General features: G+C 66.3%; 1 protein-coding gene across 1 annotated transcript in view; it reads left to right on the forward strand.

The window, feature by feature from the left end:
• The first annotated feature begins 14,807 nt into the window (after positions 1-14,807).
• The window catches only part of IQCA1 (IQ motif containing with AAA domain 1), an 88,256-nt gene continuing 85,865 nt past the window's right edge, over positions 14,808-17,198 (forward strand). The window contains exon 1 of the mRNA XM_004610895.2: positions 14,808-14,859. Coding sequence (XP_004610952.2) covers positions 14,849-14,859 — 11 coding nt within the window. The 5' untranslated portion in view covers positions 14,808-14,848. The remainder of the gene's footprint in view (positions 14,860-17,198) is intronic.

Genomic DNA, 17,198 nt, shown 5'->3' on the forward strand with positions numbered 1-17,198 from the left:
CCTCCTTCCCTCCTTCCCTCTTCCCTTCCACCCTCCCTCCCTCCCTCCCTCCTTCCCTCCCTCCCTTCCTCCCTTCTTTCCTTCCTTCCTTCCTTCCTTCCTTCCTTCCTTCCTTCCTTCCTTCCTTCCTTCCTTCCTTCCTTCCTCCCTCCCTCCCTCCCTCCCTCCCTCCCTTCCTTGCTTCCTTCCTCCCGTCTTTAATCAACTATAAACTTACAGCTGTTCCAAGCAGAGCCCACGACCGGGGGTGTGGCGTGTCCTTCCGTCTCTCTCACCTTTCACCTCTCCGTCTCCTGACGCGCGTGTGACGGTGACGGTGACAGGCCTGTTCTCCCACGCGTGCCTGACGCGCTGAGCAGACCGGGGCGCAGGTGAGGCCCCTGAGCGTGTGCACGCCCAGGGGGACAGGCGAGTGGCCCCTGCGGAGGGTCGGGCACCGGCCGGGCAGGGCGGCCCTCATGGCTCTGCCACGCCACACACCAAAGCCCCGGCAAAGGCAGCGGGGCCAGTGGCTGACGGTCCCTCCAACAGTCACTCGGGGACAGGGACACGCGCAGGCGCCTGCGGGGAGACGGGGAGACGCCACTGGGCAGCACCTGCCCCACCGGCTCCAGGAACAACGGCAGATGCCGCGCCGGAAGCCAGTCCTGCTCTCCCCGCAGGAAGGACACGGGACAGCGGGGAGGACACAGGTAGGGAGACAGCACGTGTGGCGCGGCCGCGGGGACCACCTCAGAACCACCCCTCCCCCACCCTGCCACCCTGAAGTGCGGCCCGCGAGGAGGGTGCCAGGATGAATGTCCCCCTCAGAACCGCTCATTCACAGGAATCCCTGGACGCCCACAGGGATTGTCTCCTCAGGACAGGCCCAACAGTGGCCCCCAGTGACGTCTCCTCAGAGACAGGCCCCAGCTGTGGGCCCCGGTGACATCTCCTCAGGGACAGGCCCCAACTGTGGCCCCTGGGGACATCTCCTCAGGGACAGACCCCAACTGTGGCCCCTGGGGACGCATCTCCTCAGGGACAGGCCCCAACTGTGGCCCCTGGGGACATCTCCTCAGGGACAGACCCCAACTGTGGCCCCTGGGGACGCATCTCCTCAGGGACAGGCCCCAACTGTGACCCCTGGGGACATCTCCTCAGGGACAGGCCCCAGCTGTGGCCCCTGGGGACATCTCCTCAGGGACAGGCCCCAGCTGTGACCCCTGGGGACATCTCCTCAGGGACAGGCCCCAGCTGTGGCCCCTGGGGACGTGTCTCCTTGGGGATCAGACCAGCCGTCGATCACGGAGCAGAGCCTTGGGCAGCTGTCACCAGAGCTGTGTGGAGCCCAGGCGTCCCCTTCTGTTCGTGAGGCAGCACAGAGGGCGCAGGACCAGGGCCGCCGCCCTCAGCGGGGAACCGAGTGGGGCCTCACAGGGTCCAGCGCCAGGCTGGGGTGGACGCAGGGGCGCCTGCGGGGGGGGGGGGCGTCGCCCTCCGCTGCCCCCGCGGGCTGCTGCTCGGGGCAGCCTGAAGGAGCCGTGGGAGGGAGCCCGGGAGGGTGGTCGTTGCCTCCTCAGGCGCCTGGGCCTCCAAGGAGTGACTTTAGGAGGCCGAGTCGAGTCTCGCGTTACGGAAACAAAATCCGGCAGCCTTTGTCCCGCCCCAGCGAGCGCTCAGTCCTCCCGGCAGCTAAGGCCCTTGTGGCATTAATTGAATTAAACGGCTCCCGTTGGTCACCAGAGATGCTCCAGCCCCGCCTCAGGACAGCCTGTGTGTGTCCCTGTGGTCGCCGGGAAACAGATTCCAGCACGGCCGGCCCTGCCCACGCGCGCGAGGGAGTGAGTGAGCCGTCCCTGTCCCTGCGTGTCCCGGGAACGAGGCAGCAGAGGGGACGGGCGCGTGTCACCTGCCCCGGCGTCACCGTGTCCTTGTGGCTGTGAGGCTGAGTGGGACAGACCCCCACTGCGAGGAAGAGGACCAAGAGCGTCTTGGCGTGGTCCCGGGGCGGGGGGCGACAGACCCCGGGAATCGGACCCCAGGCCAGGCCCGCTGCCTCAGGCCTAGTCTCGTGCCACCTTGGGGGTCCCAGGGCTGCCGTCCTGCAGGGGAGAGGCCGTGAACGTGGACGAGCAGCTCAGCTCAGCTCCTCGAGCGCCCGCTAAGGAGAACGCGAGCTCCAGACCCACTGAGGGAAGCCGCCCGCGGAGGAGCACTGCGGCCTGAGCAGGGGCGGGGGGGTGCGTCAGGATACGGGCCCGAGAAGCCCCGCGCATGGCAAGAGGAGAGCCACCAGAGGGGAGACACACACTTCTCCGTCGGAGATTCCAGAATCTTCCACGGAAGCCGCAGCGAGGAAGCCCACCCCAGGACACGGTGCGGGACACGGGGGAAGGCGGGACGGCAGCCGCAGGGAGCCTACCCGCGTCCAGGCTGCAGGGCGCCGCCAAGGGACCTTCAGCCCGTCCCAGGGACGGCCACAGAGGTGGTGGCCCCGCCACGGGGCCTGAGGAGCCGGACTCGGCCCTGAGGCCTCCTGCGTCCACAGGGACTTGCCTGGCCGGACGGCCGTGCCGGGACAGGAACGAGCCCTGCTGAAGCCGCCGCGGGGATGGCCCTGGGCTCGGGCGGGCCTGGCGGTGCGGGTGGGGCAGGGCGGACACCCCACCTCGAGCCCCTGCCCAGCCCACCTCAGGGCCTGGCCATCGCCCAAACAGGCCTGAGTGGACGCAGGGCCGGGGCGGGGCCTCGGGGCAGGGTGCGGCCTCCGGGGAGGGCCTGAGCTCACTCGTGCTCAGTCGCGGGGTCCCGGAGGAACCCAGTACTCACGTGGAAACCAAACACGGATCATGCTATGTCCGGACACAAATTCTCGGACCATCGAAAGCTAAGATTATTTACCCCAAAATGATGAATCTGAAAAGGATGTTTTCCGAGGTCCTTCCTATTTATAGGAGAAATGAAACAATCCAGTGGCGGGAGGGCGGGGCGGGGCGCGGACCCAATGGCACCGGGAAGGGAAGGGAGGGCGGAGAGCTCTGTGTGTGAGCGCGTGCTAGTGTCTCTGTGTGAGTGCGTGTCTGAATATGTGTATGAGTGTGTGTTAATATACGTATGTGTGCATGACCGTGTGTGAGTGTATGAGTGTATGTGTGTGAGTGTGTATGTATGTGTTTGAGTGTGTATACTTGAGTGCGTAAGTATATGTGACTATGAGTGTGAGTGTATATATGTAGTGTATGTGTATGTGTGTTGGCATATGGATATCTCAGTGTAGGTGTGTGTATATATGTAGTGTATGTTTGTGTGTGTGTGAGTATATGAGTGTATGTGTGTGATTGTGTATATTTGTAGAGTGTGTATGAGTATGTGTTAGGTGCATTTGTGTATGAATCTGTGTGTTTATGTGTCTGTATGTAGAGTGTGTGAGTGTATTTGTGTGTGCGTGAGTGTATCTATGTGTGTCTGTATGTAGAGTGTATGTATTTGCAAGCTCCTCATGGTGTATTCATATGCTAAATCCAGTAACAAGCTGGATCTCATTCCCCTGACCCTGAAGAGCCCCCAGTGCTACATCACTGGGAGGGCCGAGTCGAGATGGACTTCTAAGGTCTCAGGGAAAGGACGAAATGAGATGTTACTGAGCCCGCCCGAGAAATCGGTGATTAACGGGATTTTGTAATCTGTGATGTGTGTATGTGTGTGTGTGTCTATATGTAGTATGTGTGCGTGAGTGTATGTGTGTGAGTGTCTGCGTGAGTGTATGTATGTGTGTCTGTATGTAGTGTGTGTGTGCGCAAATGTATGTGTGTGAGTGTGAGTGTATGTGTGTGAGTGTGTGTGTGTGTGTGTGTGTGTAAGCGGTGCATTCTTCACGCGTAAGGAATCCCTACTCTTTTGTGCATATTCCCAGGGACTCCCGCCCTCTCTGCGGTCATTTCTCGCCTTACATTTCCAGAGTGCGAGTTGGCTGCGGACTGCGTGTGAGCCGTGTTCCGAGGGAAGTAAGCGGCGTCTCTCTGCAGCCCGGGGTGAGCGACACGCCCACACGCCCCGTCATGCTTCCTAGCATCATCTTTAGTGAAGTTCGGGGATAATGAGAAAGAGCGCTGGCCCCCATGTGTCCCCATGTGACCCGTGAGCGCCGGCCAAGTGTGTCCCTGTGTGACCCGTGAGCGCGGCCACCGTGTGTCCCGTGTGACCCGTGAGTGCCGGCCATGTGTGTCCCCATGTGACCCGTGAGTGCCGGCCACGTGTGTCCCCGTGTGACCCGTGAGCCCAGGGTGGGGGGGAGGGAGGGGCCTCCACAGATCCGGGCTGCAGGCAGGCCCCCAAATCACCACCAGGGAGGGGTCCCTTGGGGCAGGGCTGCCAGGGGAGGGCCTGATGAGCACTGTGGAGTGAGCGGAACTGGGACGGTCTGTAGCGCACAGGGGGTGGCGACCCAAGTGACCTGCACGTCCAGCTCTCCCAGCGGCCACACAGCCCGACCCTGCCCGCTCCTCTGCTGGCCGCGCCTGGGTGGACAGTGGCCCCTCCCAGCCAGGGTCCCACTGGAAAGCCAGGACTCTGCTTCTCTGTGACCCGGAGTCCGCTGACCCTCGTCCGCAGCGCCAGCGTCCACCCCTACCCCCTTGTTCATGGCCGGTGCTGCTGCCTGGGGCCAAGGTGACCCCGCCCTGAGGGAGGGGCTGCGGCTGCCAGCCAGGTCGTGTCCGGAGAGGCCATGTCCCTGGTGGACGGTGCTGGCCCACGAGCACCGGGCGGCATCAGCCATCAGACACCAGCGCCCGGCCCGGGGAGCCAGGAGGAAGGTTCTGGAACAGCCGGGAGCCCACCAGGCTGTGCCTCGCAGGCCCAGACCCGGCCCCCCCCCCCCGTGTCCCCCCCCTGCCAGGGAACCTTGCGAGGGCAGCAGGAGCTCCGGGCCCGGCACCCGAGTGCACGGAGGCTGAAACCCCACGGGCGGCAGTGGTCTGGGCACGGCCCCTCTGGCTCCTGGGGAAACGGGGGTGTGGAGGGCTTTGGCTCCCACCCCCGGCCGTGTTTCTGGCTGCCCGCGCCCGGGGGGTCCTCTCACTGCCCGGCCCAGCCCTGCCTTGACCCTCCTCGGAGCCGCGAGCGTGTTTCAGCAGGGGTGCGGGGAGGGGGGGCGGGTGTGAGCTCGGCCCAGCTGGGGAAGGGCGTCACCCTGCACAATCCTAACTCGGTTTGTCTTCACTTTCCTCATTCTAGAAACTTCCCCCCATGGTACCCGGCTCCCGCAAGGGATGAATGGACAGATGGGTCCAGAATGTTCCGGGCCGGGGCTGCTGGGGCACGTGCCCCCTCCCCCGCTCGCCCCGCTCCTGTGGCCTCATCTGCACACCAGACGTGCCTGCTCGGGCTCTGGTGTGTGTGCGTGTGCCCTGGAAGCGTGTCCAGGGCTCGGGTGGGAAACCCTGACGGAATCTTCCGGATTCCGGCCCTGCAGCGTTCCTGAGCATCTCCTGCCCCCGGCCTGGGCCGCCTCTCAGGCCCGTCCCTGGCCCTCGCGCTCCTGTCCTTCCCAGCCTGTTGGCCAGTCCCTGCCGGGAGGCGCCTCTAGTCTTCGTGCTTGGCCCTGGGGCGGCCCTTGTTGGCCCGAGTCCTGCGCCCTCTGGAGCGCGCCTCCCGCCCCACGCCCACCCCACGCCTGAGCTCTGTGCCCCCGGCCGGGCTCTGCTCCCCCTGTGGGGCCGCCCCACCAGACCCCTCCATTGCCAGCACACGGCAGCGAGCTGCTTGCGGGATGACTCAAAGGCCCTGTGGTTGGCAGCTCCAGCCACGGGCCCTTCTCCTGCTGCAGGGGAGGCGGGACAGGCCAGGCACACCCAAGTCTCCCCAGGCGTCTCCCCAGGCGGGAGGAACTTCGGGACTCGGCCCAGCAGGCTCAGCCCCCGGGAAGGAGCTCGCGGTGGAAATGGAGCTGCACATCCCCCACCCCCTGCAGCTGGGCCGGCCCAGGAGCCGCCCGCCCGCGAGACCCCATGAGACCCCCGGTGCCGGCTCCTGCTGCTGCCCTCCCGGCCCCGCTTCCTCCAGGGCCCCTGGGCGGGCTGCTTTGCTCCTCCATGGGGGCATCAGACCCTCAGCTCCCGAGCACTGTGTGGGACGGGCAGGAGCCCCCAGCCCCGCTGTGCAGGGACCGGCAGACACGCCCACTCGGGTGGGACTCACTCAGGCTGAAACACAGCTTCTCTTGGAGCCCCCGACCCTGCTCAGGGCGGATCCCGCCCACCCCAAGCACGTGCCCACGGGGTTAGACTCTGCGGCCGGCTGGCCTGGCCGGCAAGGAGGACCCAGGAGACAGTGCAAATGGCAGGGGGTGACTGCTGAGCTGCAGCGGGCTGGGACATTTCCGGCACCTTCTAAGGCGACACCCCCTCGTGCCAGGGGCAGCGGCTGGACACAGTGGGGCGGCCCCCTGAGCATGCTGGGTGCCGCGAGGGACATGCAGGCCAGCCCCTGGGGCCGAGAGTGCCCTCCTGCCCCCCTCCTGAGGCCAGGGCGGCCGGGTGGCCACCAGCAGGACCCCTGCGCGGAGCCCTCCCCAAGCCCCGGCCACCAGCAGGACCCCTTCCTGCAGCCGAGTCCACCCGCCGGGAGCCCCACCCCCTCGAACCCTTGGCCGGGACCCGCTGGGAAACTGCCTCCAGCAGCCCACCTGGCGGTCAGGTGCCTGCCCCGTCCTCCCGCCCAGCACCCGGGGAGCTCAGTGGTCAGCGGTGGGGCGGGGGCGCCATCCTGGGCGGGGGAGCAGAGAGCCTGGGGGCAGCCCAGCAGGGCTGGGAGCCAGAGCCAGGGTGCACGGACCCCCAGGCCCCACCGGAGGCCCCGGGCCGCATGTCCTCCAGCCCCTGGTCCCTGCCCCACCCCAGTGCCCGAGCCTTGGGGCTCCTCCTGGGTATTGCCACGGGACGATCGAGGGGCGAGGCCTGACCTGCGCCACCTGGCCCCTCAGGGCCACCGGCCCTGCTCTCGTGGGCCCTCAGAGCCGGACTCCAGCTGTGACCAGAGACGGGCGCCACCTCCCAGGGGAGGGAGCAGGCCTCGCCCACCAAGGGCATCAGTGACTTAACAACAGCCTCGCCCGAGGGCATCAGTGACGTAACAACAGCTTCGCCCATGGGCATCAGTGACGTAACAGCAGCCTCGCCCGCGGGCATCAGGGGCGGAACAGCAGCCTCGCCCGCGGGCATCAGTGATGTAACAGCAGCCTCGCCCGCGGGCATCAGTGATGTAACAGCAGCCTCGCCCGCGGGCATCAGTGATGTAACAGCAGCCTCGCCCGCGGGCATCAGTGATGTAACAGCAGCCTCGCCCGTGGGCATCAGTGACGTAACAGCAGCCTCGCCCATAGAGGGCATCAGTGACGTAACAGCAGCCTCGCCCGCTGACGCCTTCAGAGCTGTAATGACACAGTTTGGCTGCTGTGACAGGAAGAGCCCTTGGAATTGAACCCTCTAAGAGCTGTTTGTTTGTCACGAGGAGCCTCCTAGGGGCAGGGGCCTCCTTTGCCGGCAACTCTCGGGGTCTGCTCTTCTCCGGGCCAGGGACGCCCAGGCCCCCGAGTCCCTGCAGCCCGCCCTCTGCGTGCAGGAAAGTGCTCGAGATGTGTTACTGGAGGGAAGAGACTAAATCCGACCAGGAAATTGCACCTTTCGGGGAAGCGCGGGCGGGCGGGCGGGATGATGAAGCGGGTGGGAAAAACAAGCTTTTGATGATGAAATTACCCACTTCCCCACCCCAGCCGGTGCCCTGCGGAGACCTGGCAGCTGGCTCGTGAGCAGCAGCAGGAAGAGCTACAATAAAAGCAGGACTGGGTGCCCAGATTGTCACTGGGTGGGCCTGAGCCTCTCTGAGGGCAGGCTGGGGGGGTGGGGGGCGGGGAGGGGGCGGGGGATTCTAAGGCCCAGCGGCAAGGATCTGTCAGACTGCGGCCGTGACTCCCAAGGCTCTCGGAGATGGAGAAGCTGCTTCCCGAGGGGACTGGGCGCTCAGACACACCAGGAGCCCCACGCCAGCAGGCACCCCAGCCCCAGGGGACCCCAGCCCCGGGGCACCCAATCCCAGGGCACCCCAATCCCAGGGCACCCCAGCCCCAGGGGACCCCAGCCCCAGGGGACCCCAGCCCCAGGGGACCCCAGCCCCGGGGGACCCCAGCCCCAGGGCACCCCAACCCCAAGCAGGGCTCGAACCTGGGAGGGGCTCAGATGAGGGAGGGGGGAGGGAGGAAGAGAAGGAGAGAGAGGGGAAAAGAGAGGGAGAGGCGGAGAGGAGAGAGGGAGAGAGAGAGGGAGGGGGAGAGAGGGAGAGAGGAAGAGAGAGGGAGGGGGGAGAGAGGAGGAGAGAAGGGGAGGGAGGACGGGGGGAGGGAAAAAGAGGGAAGCAGATGGGGAGAGGGGAGGCATGAGGGGAGAGAGGGGGAGGCAGAGAGAGGGGGCAGGGGAGGGAGGAGGGGAGGGGGAGAGGCAGAGAGAGGGGGCAGGGGAGGGAGGAGGGTAGGGGGGAGAGGCAGAGAGAGGGCGGGGGAGGGAGGAGGGGAGAGGGGAGAGGCAGAGAGAGGGGGCGGGGAGGGGGGAGGGGAGGGGGAGAGGCAGAGAGAGGGGGCGGGGGAGGGAGGAGGGGAGGGGGAGAGGCAGAGAGAGGGGGCGGGGAGAGGGGAGGGGGAGGGGGAGAGGCAGAGAGAGGGGGCGGGGGAGGGAGGAGGGGAGGGGGAGAGGCAGAGAGGGGGTGGGGGAGGGAGAGATCGTGTCTTGCACGTGGCTGACCCCCAGGCCGACCCCCAGGCACCTGGCCCCAGCCCTGTAAGAGGGCCCCTGAGCACTGCCGGGTATGGCCCAGGAGCCGGGCAGAGCGGGCTGAGGAGGAGCAGAGGGGAAGCGGGAGCAGCATTGGCTCAGCCCCAGGCCGTGCCCCTGCGCCCTCACCTGCTCGCCCGCCCGGGAGCCCCATCTCTCCCGCAGGAGCTTCTCCCTCTCTCCCGCAGTCTCCTCCCGCGGCCAGTGGGGACCACCCGCTCCCGGAGTCAGAGAGTTGGCTGCCCCCGCGCCGCCGTCCCTGGCACACGCCCCGTCTCCCACCGCCCGTGCCGGGCCCGCGGCAGGTGTTACGGAGGCGCTGCAGCCCGAGGCTCGGCCCAGAGCCTCCTGCAGACGGTGTTCTGTGGGGCGGGGTGTGTGGGACAGCAGCCGGCGCAGAATGGGGGAGCAGGGGAGGGGCGCGGGGAGCCCTCTGAGGTGGCACCGGGCGCCCGCCCACTCAGCCACCCGCTCCCACCAGCGGGCCCGCAGGGACACAGCCCTGAGCTGGGGCCCGTTTGTTCCGCAGCTGTAGCTGGACGATGCAGCCAGTCCCCAGGGCGGGGAACCAGGCCCCGATACACGATACACGCGGCCACACAGCGAGGAGGGCCGGGCGGGAAGAGAGGGAGCAACCCCCGGGAGCAAGGAGTCACCGGTCAGGTGTCCTGACACACGTCAGGGCCGTCGGATGCCGACAGTCCCACACGGACACGGACTGCCGCGGGGAGCTGAGACACACGCGACCCCACGGCGAGGGGATGGCAGCCCGGACTTTGTGTGTGCGTGCATGTGTGTGTGTGTGTGCATGCGTGTGTGTGTGCACGTGCATGCATGACTGTGTGTGCATGCATGAGTGTGTGTGTGCGTGTGTGCGTGCGTGTGTGCGTGTGTGCATGCGTGTGCATGTGTGCGCGTGCGTGCGTGTGTGTGTGCGTGCATGAGTGTGTGCGTGCATGTGTGTGTGTGTGTATGCGTGTGTGTGTGTGTGTGTGTGTGTGCGTGCGTATGTGTGTGCGTGCCTGTGTGTGTGTGTGTGTGTGTGTGTTTCCGGGCATATTTTATTTGCGTTTCTTTGGGTGCCGTGCAGACCGCTCGCCCTACCCTTGTCTCTCGGGTCTGACTGAGCCGGCAGGTTCCAGAAGGACGAGGCGTCACCTGTGGGGCTTCTTCTTTCTAGGCAGGAGCAGGAAACGGCCCCCAAGTGAATCCCAGTCCTGATCAAGCCCCCGAGCCTCAGAAAGGGGCGGGTGGGGACGCGCCGGAGCTGCCGCCCCAGGATTCCGCTTAGCGCGGTGCCGAGAACGTGCTTCCAACACACCCACGCGGTTACACTGCTTTAGAAAAGCCCCACAGAGGGAGGGGGCTGCAGGGAGTGTCTGATAGACACACGCAGGATCTCCAGCCAACCAGGAGGCTTTGGACCCCGGAGGAGGCGGCGAATCTCATCTCTCTCTTTTTTTTTTTTTCTTTTTGGGTCACACCCAGCAATGCACAGGGGTCACTCCTGGCTCTGCACTCAGGAATCACCCCTGGCGGTGCTCAGGGATGCTGGGATGCTGGGATTTGAACCCGGGTCGGCCGCGTGCAAGGCAAACGCCCTCCCCGCGGTGCTATCGCTCCAGCCCCGAATCTCGTCTCTCTTGAACCTTGAGAAAATGTCCTACACGCCCAGCTTAAGTGCCACAGACGCCCGCTGTCCCCGTGTGGGTTCTGTGTCTAACCCGTGTGTCGGGTCATTGCCCGTGTCTGAAGCCATTTCCTGGGCATTGGAAACGGAAGCAAACAGCTGCCCGGGGCCACCGTGGGCCCGTCTGTTCCCGGGGTCTTCCAAGCCAAGTTCTCTGCTCCAGCCAGCGGGGCCGAGGGGTCGTGTGAACCATTTGATGTCCGGGCAGTCCCGACATGCCCCCCCCCCTTGCTGTGAGGGCCTGTGCGTCCAGCCGGGACAGAGCACCGACACCCCGGGAGAGAGAGGCATAGACGAAGCGGGGCGACACTCGCCCGGAGAAGGGGGTAAGAGGTGTTTGCGGGGGGATGGGGGGGCTGGGCCCCTGTCCGGCCTTTGAGAACCAAGAGGGCATTTCTGGGGACCTGGCCGGGCTCTTTCCCAGCCCCCGCGGCCTAGTGCTTTGCTCGGAGGCTCCGTGGCCTCTGGGCCGGGGCCACCGAGTGTCTCAGTCAGCCTCCCGACTCTCTCACTTTTGTTCCGCGCACAATGCGGCTGCTATTTGTAACCCGCTTCCGACCCACAGCACCCAGAACTATTGTGTCTTGGGGGTATTGTGGCATTGTGTGGCCCGGGGAAACGGGGGGGGGGGCCGGGGCCAATGGAAACGGAGCAAAACAACAACACAGGCCGGGTGCCCATTCAGAAGCCGACCCTGGCGGGCCAGCCACCAGGATTCCCGCGCTCAGTGGGCCCGTTCCCAGGCAGCAGGTGGTGGAACAATGAGGCTGACCCCGCACCTGAGAGGGGGCTGCCCGTGTTTGTGAGAAAACAGGATAATCCCAGCAAACACGTGCATCCTGCCTCGGGCCGGTTCCGCTTCCACTTTATTTCTCTTTTTCTCACACTGGCAGGGTTATTTATAGCCCGTCAGGGCGGCTGCGGGGAAGCACGCTCCCGCCGACACACTCACTTCCCTGTGGAAGTGACGCGCGTTGGACGTCAGCTCGCTCCGGGTTCGGATACCCTCTGGCCCCAGGACGGGCCGAGAAACCCGCGCTGACAGTGCTCACACCCCCGGCCGGGGGAGGGGGGCCTGGCACGGCCTCTGCAGTGGCCGCAGGGACGACTCATTTCCAGCCCGGGCGGCCCTGGGGACGCTATTGTCACAGCGGCCAGGGTTCCCAGGCCCGTCCCGCTTGGCCCGGGCCCCCAGCCCCGGGGACGCGTCCGGCCGGACGGTCAGCACCAGCCCAGCAACAATGAGCCCCGGGCACCTGTCAGGGCTGCCCGGGACTGCGTGGGGGGCAGCGCCGGTGGCCGGGCCTCGGTCTCCCCCAGCTGCGGCCCCGGCTGGGACACAGGCCAGGGGCCCGGACATGGGGGTCAGCTAGGGACAGTGGACGCCAGCGCCGCCCCACGGCACCGGCTCTGAGCCGGGCTCGCCTAGCCACGTCCAGTGGACACCTGCTGCCCAGCCCCGGGGGGCCGGGGGCGTGTCCCCTCGGACCCTGTCGCGCAGCCCCGCGTCTCGGGACCGAGCTGGGTGCCGCCCTCTCCCCGAGCACGGGCACCTGCACGTCCCTCCCGGCCCCCGGCCCCAGCTGTGGCCTCAGGCTCACAAGCCACCTGCTGCCAGAGGACGAGACATGCAAAGTGGCCATCTGGGGACCCGCCGCGCGAGGGGGAGGGGGACGGCATCGGGTCCTCCCCCCCCCCACCAACACACAGCAGCCCTGAGCCTCAGACACACACAGGCCTCTTTCCTGTCTTCCGGGAGGGACGGGGCCGTGCAAGGGCCCGCGGGCAGCTGCAGCCCCCGCTCTGGCCAGCCCTGCCGGTCCCTCCCAGGAAAGCCTTGAGTCGCTGGCGGGGCCCCAGAGGGTGGGGGTCGCCCTGCACAGCCACCCAGAGGCCCGTGCTGTCTGCTCGTGCGCCCCCCAGTGGCCGGAACAGGTCCCGCAGGGCTGCTCAGGGTTTGGGTTCTTGAGGCCCCGGGGGTCCAGGCCAGGGTGAAGCCGGGCCCCCCAAAAGGCAAACCAGGGGTCCTGGTGACCGCGGTTGTTGGGGGGAAAGTGAGGCCTCCCAGGGGGCCGGCTGGCAGCGGGGCAGCTCCAGGACCAGACTCGGCTCCTGTGTGTCGGGACCCCCAGGACCGGGGACAAGGGCAGCCACGGCAGGGCAGCAGAGTGGTCAGCGCGGACGAGGCCCTGGAACCTCAGCCTTGGGGGAGCCAGGCTCAGGGGACCAGGAAGGAGGACTGGGGGGCCTGGGCAGACTCAGGAGGACCCCGGGCACAACCCAGCAAGACCTGTTTCAGGGTTCACAGCTGACCGCCCCCAGGAGAGGGCCGCAGGACCCGGCCAGGCCTGCTGGGGACTGGCCACTGTCACAGGGACTGGCCACTGTCTCGGGGACTGGCCACTGTCACAGGGGGACTGGCCACTGTCTTGGGGGACTGACCACTGTCACGGGGGGACTGGCCACTGTCTCGGGGGACTGGCCACTGTCTTGGGGACTGGCCACTGTCACGGGGGACTGGCCACTGTCACGGGGGGACTGGCTACTGTCAGGGGGACTGGCCACTGTCACCGGGGGACTGGCCACTGTCATGGGGACTGGCCACTGTCACGGGGGACTGGCCACTGTCACGGGGGGACTGGCCACTGTCAGGGGGACTGGCCACTGTCACGGGGGGACTGGCCACTGTCATGGGGACTGGCCACTGTCACGGGGGGACTGGCCACTGTCTCGAGGACTGGCCACTGTCACGGGGACTGGCCACTGTCACGGGGACTGGCCACTGTCTCGGGGACTGGCCACTGTCTCGGGGGGATGGCCACTGTCTCGGGGGACTGGCCACTGTCTCAGGGGACTGGCCACTGTCTCGGGGGACTGGCCACTGTCACAGGGACTGACCACTGTCACGGGGGACTGGCCACTGTCACGGGGACTGGCCACTGTCACGGGGACTGGCCACTGTCTCGGGGGACTGGCCACTGTCACAGGGACTGACCACTGTCACGGGAGACTGGCCACTGTCACGGGGGACTGGCCACTGTCACAGGGGGACTGGCCACTGTCTCGGGGACTGGCCACTGTCACGGGGGGACTGGCCACTGTCTCGGGGACTGGCCACTGTCTCGGGGAGGAACTCAGCAGGAGCAGAAACCCCCTGGCCACGCCTCCCCACACCCTGGCCGCCCACCACCACCTCCCACCTGGCGGTGACCACGGTGCCCTGGGCCCGGCTGGTCTCTGCTGTCTCTGGGGCCCAGGGCCAACCCCGGCGCTGGGCACGCGGTGAGGGCTCTCGCCTGCAGTGCTCGGCCTCCGCTTTGGGAATGTTTCCTGACGTGACACGCTCGGCCCCAGGCCGCGGTGCTCAGAGCTGCTCTGCTGTGCGGGGTCGCGGGTCCCAGGGACACGCGCGGGGCCCAGCCCAGCGCCCCCTTCCCTGGCCCTCGGCCCAGCCCTGCGGCCCTCCTCGGGTTCCTGGTGTCGGCTTGTAAACGCGGCGGCCCTCACTGCCTGAGCCGCACCTTGGCACCCACGAGGAGGGAGGGAGGGAACCTGCCTGCCCCGGGGCGGGGGACACGGAGGGAGGGAGGGACACCGGGGGCACTGGCAGAGGGTGGGTGCTCGAGCACTGTATGACCGAAACACAGTCACGAAAGTCTGTAAGTCTGTAACTGTACCTCACTGGATTCATTAAAATACAAAATAAATGAAAATTAAAAAATAAAGTACTGGCTATTTAGGAAGGAGACAGGTGGGGGGCGCTTGGGAACCGTGGGGATTCCGGGTGTGTGTGTGGTGGGGGGTGAGGCGATGCCTTCCCCTGCACTCTCCCTCTTTGGCGATTATTCTCGAGTGGGGACAGACCCTGCGATGCACAGTCGCAGGGATCTCCGCGGACCGTCCAGCGTCATGTCATAGCGGGGCACGGCGACAGCAGACACTCACTGCACCATCTGCCGACCTCGGAACCGACGGCCGACAGCCCATCTTACAGATGGGTAAACTGAGGCTGCGACCAGGCCGTGCCTCGTCCCAGGCCAAGAACCTGCAGGTCCTGGAGCCGTGGGGCTGCGAAGCCGGCCGGCCTGGGGTGGACTCAGCCCGTCCACCCGCACGTCCCGACCCAGCAGCCCCCGACCCACACCCGCGAGCCGTCGCGGCGTCCCCTGCGGTTGCCGTGGAAACGGCTGCGCAAGCGCGCGGCGCGGGGCCGGCTCTGCGCACGCGCGGCATCCCCGTTGCTAGGCGACGCCCCTGCCCGCGCTCGCCTGCAGCCGTGGAAGCGCGTTCCGGCCCTGGAGAGGGAGGGAGAGTCCGAGCGGGCCCCGCGGCGTGGACGCCCGAGCGACCGGCCATGTCCAACGCGTGAGTGACCGGCCCGGCCCGCCCGCGCCCCCCGCGCCTGCTGCTCTGCGCCCGCCTGGGGGCTCTGTTAGAGTTTCAGCAGCGGGAGGTGAAACTCCGCGCGGGGTCCCGCTCGGCTCTTGGTCCCGGGAGGGTCAGACGCGCGGACCCCTGCCCGAGACTGCCTTGGGGGTCTCATTCATTCATTCATTCATTCATTCATTCATTCATTCATTCATTCATTCATTCATTCATTCATTCAGGACAGCCGCAGGCCTTGGGGCTAAGTCACCTCTGCCCCAGGGGCGAGGACCCCCAGTTTGGTGCTGGTGGGAATCGGGGAGACCCCGGCCCACCCCCGCTCACTGCAGGGCATAGTGGTCCTTCATGCGACCGTCAGGGGGCTCACTGGGGTCTGCTGAAACGCCCTGTGCAGAGGAAGGGGCCGAGGAGGGGCCCTGGGGTCACCCCCGCCTGGGATAGGCCCCGCGGCCCCGGGATGACCTCTGAGCGCTGGTGGTTGGCCGGGGCACGTGAGAAGCTGCTGGTGTGCCCACGGATGAGCAGGGAAATGGAGCTGGGGGGGTTCTCCCCACGCGCAGAGGCGAGATCAACGTTAGAGGGAGAGGAAGGGAGAGAGAATGTTCTGGAAGTGACTCGGGGACCATGGAGACACTGCGGTGGCCTCAGTCTCCTGCTGGCCACGGGGGAAGGCCCAGGGCATGCGTCGGTGTCCGCCAGCCCACCCGTGTCCAGGAGAGGCCCGGCAGGGCCTGGCACTCAGCCCCGGGATTCCCCTGCACCCGCCCAGTGCATGGCAGAATCAGCCGGGGTGCGGGGGGCAGTCTGCACCCAGTGCAGGGCCCAGCAGGCCCGAGCTTGCTCATGGTGGACAGGCCACTTGGCCTCTGCCTATGCGGTGGCTTGGCCACTGTGTCACTCCCACCAGGGCTCTGTTTGGGTCTTGAGCAATGCCTGCCAGTGCTCAGGGAGCACCCAGGTGGAGGCTGGGGGCCTTATGGGGCGTCGGGGCTCAAACCGGGCTGACTGCGTGCGAGCCGGCGCCTGCCCCTGGCCAGCCTGTCCTGCGGGTAGCTCTGCGGCCCCCCCAGCCCGCCGGGTCCTGCCTGTCTGCCGCTGCGGGCAGGCCCCGCTCTCCGTGTCTGGCTGCTGTCACGCGTCCAGTCTCTGGCCATCAGCGCTTCGAAGCGCCCCTCCGTGGCTGGTGTCTGTGGGGGGCACTGGTCTGGCGCAGCATGTGCTGGCAGCTCACCGCCTCGGAGACGCTGGTCCTCTGGGTCCGGCCGGGCCCTGGGCGAGGTGGAAACGCAGAGCGTGAAGCAGCAGTGACCCGAGACTCCTGAAACGCCGTCCCTGCTGGGGGCGGGGGGGTGACACCTCACCGGGGGGCCCGGGGGCTCACTGAGCTCAGGGGGAATGTGCGGCTGGGACCTCCCACCCAGGTCCCGGGGGTCGCGGGGCCGTGAGGAGGCCGGGGCTCTGCGCCCACTCAGCCGCTCTCAGGTTCTGGAAGCCGAGGCCGTGGTAGCTGGGGACGGTGCTCAGAGACTGGCGGGACAGTCACAGCCCGGCCCCGCCCTCCCCGTCTCTAGCTGCACCCTCCCCTCCCCCCGCTTGCTTGTCTTTAGGTGAGACCCCAGAATTCCCAGGACATTCCCGATGCCCCAGCAGATGGGCAGTTCTGCTTCGTTGCTGTTGTTCTTTTATGTGCTTGGTCAAGGGGAAGGGCCCACGGGGGCTCCGGCTCTCCCAACAGTGCTCTCTCCGATATGTTTGACAGATTTATTCCTTGCACTGGCAGTATGTTCTTAAGTCTTGCTAAGTTGGGAGGACTCTGGACTAGCACCCAGCGGATGGAGGGGCCAGAGGCCACATTCAGGAGCTAAACTGGGGAGGTGCCCGGGGAGAGGAGAAAAGGCCGTTTCAGTCCTGGATCTTCCTTTCCTGGGGCCCCTCACATCCGGTCACAGTCAGGATCCGTCACATGAGCTCCGGAGTCAGGATGCCGGAGAGAAATCTCATTCCTCCACTTGAGCGATGACTTCTCCAGGCCTCAGTTTCCTCATCTGTAAACTGGAGTAATACTACTACTACCCCTCTCCAAGTTGTTAAAGATTATGACTTAGTATATATAAAGTGCTGGGAACAGTGACCGACATGACATGGAAGTAAATAGTCACCACCACCGCCTTCATCAGCATCGTCATTACTGCCATCGTGACCACTTTCCCCTCCACCACCACCATCAGTATCAGTATCAGTATCACTACCACCATCACTCCCATCAGTGCCACCATCAGCACCACCAACATCAGCACCACTGTCACTCCCATCAGTAC

This window comes from Sorex araneus, chromosome X (assembly GCF_027595985.1).
Source record: "Sorex araneus isolate mSorAra2 chromosome X, mSorAra2.pri, whole genome shotgun sequence".
NCBI classification, from domain to species: domain Eukaryota; kingdom Metazoa; phylum Chordata; class Mammalia; order Eulipotyphla; family Soricidae; genus Sorex; species Sorex araneus.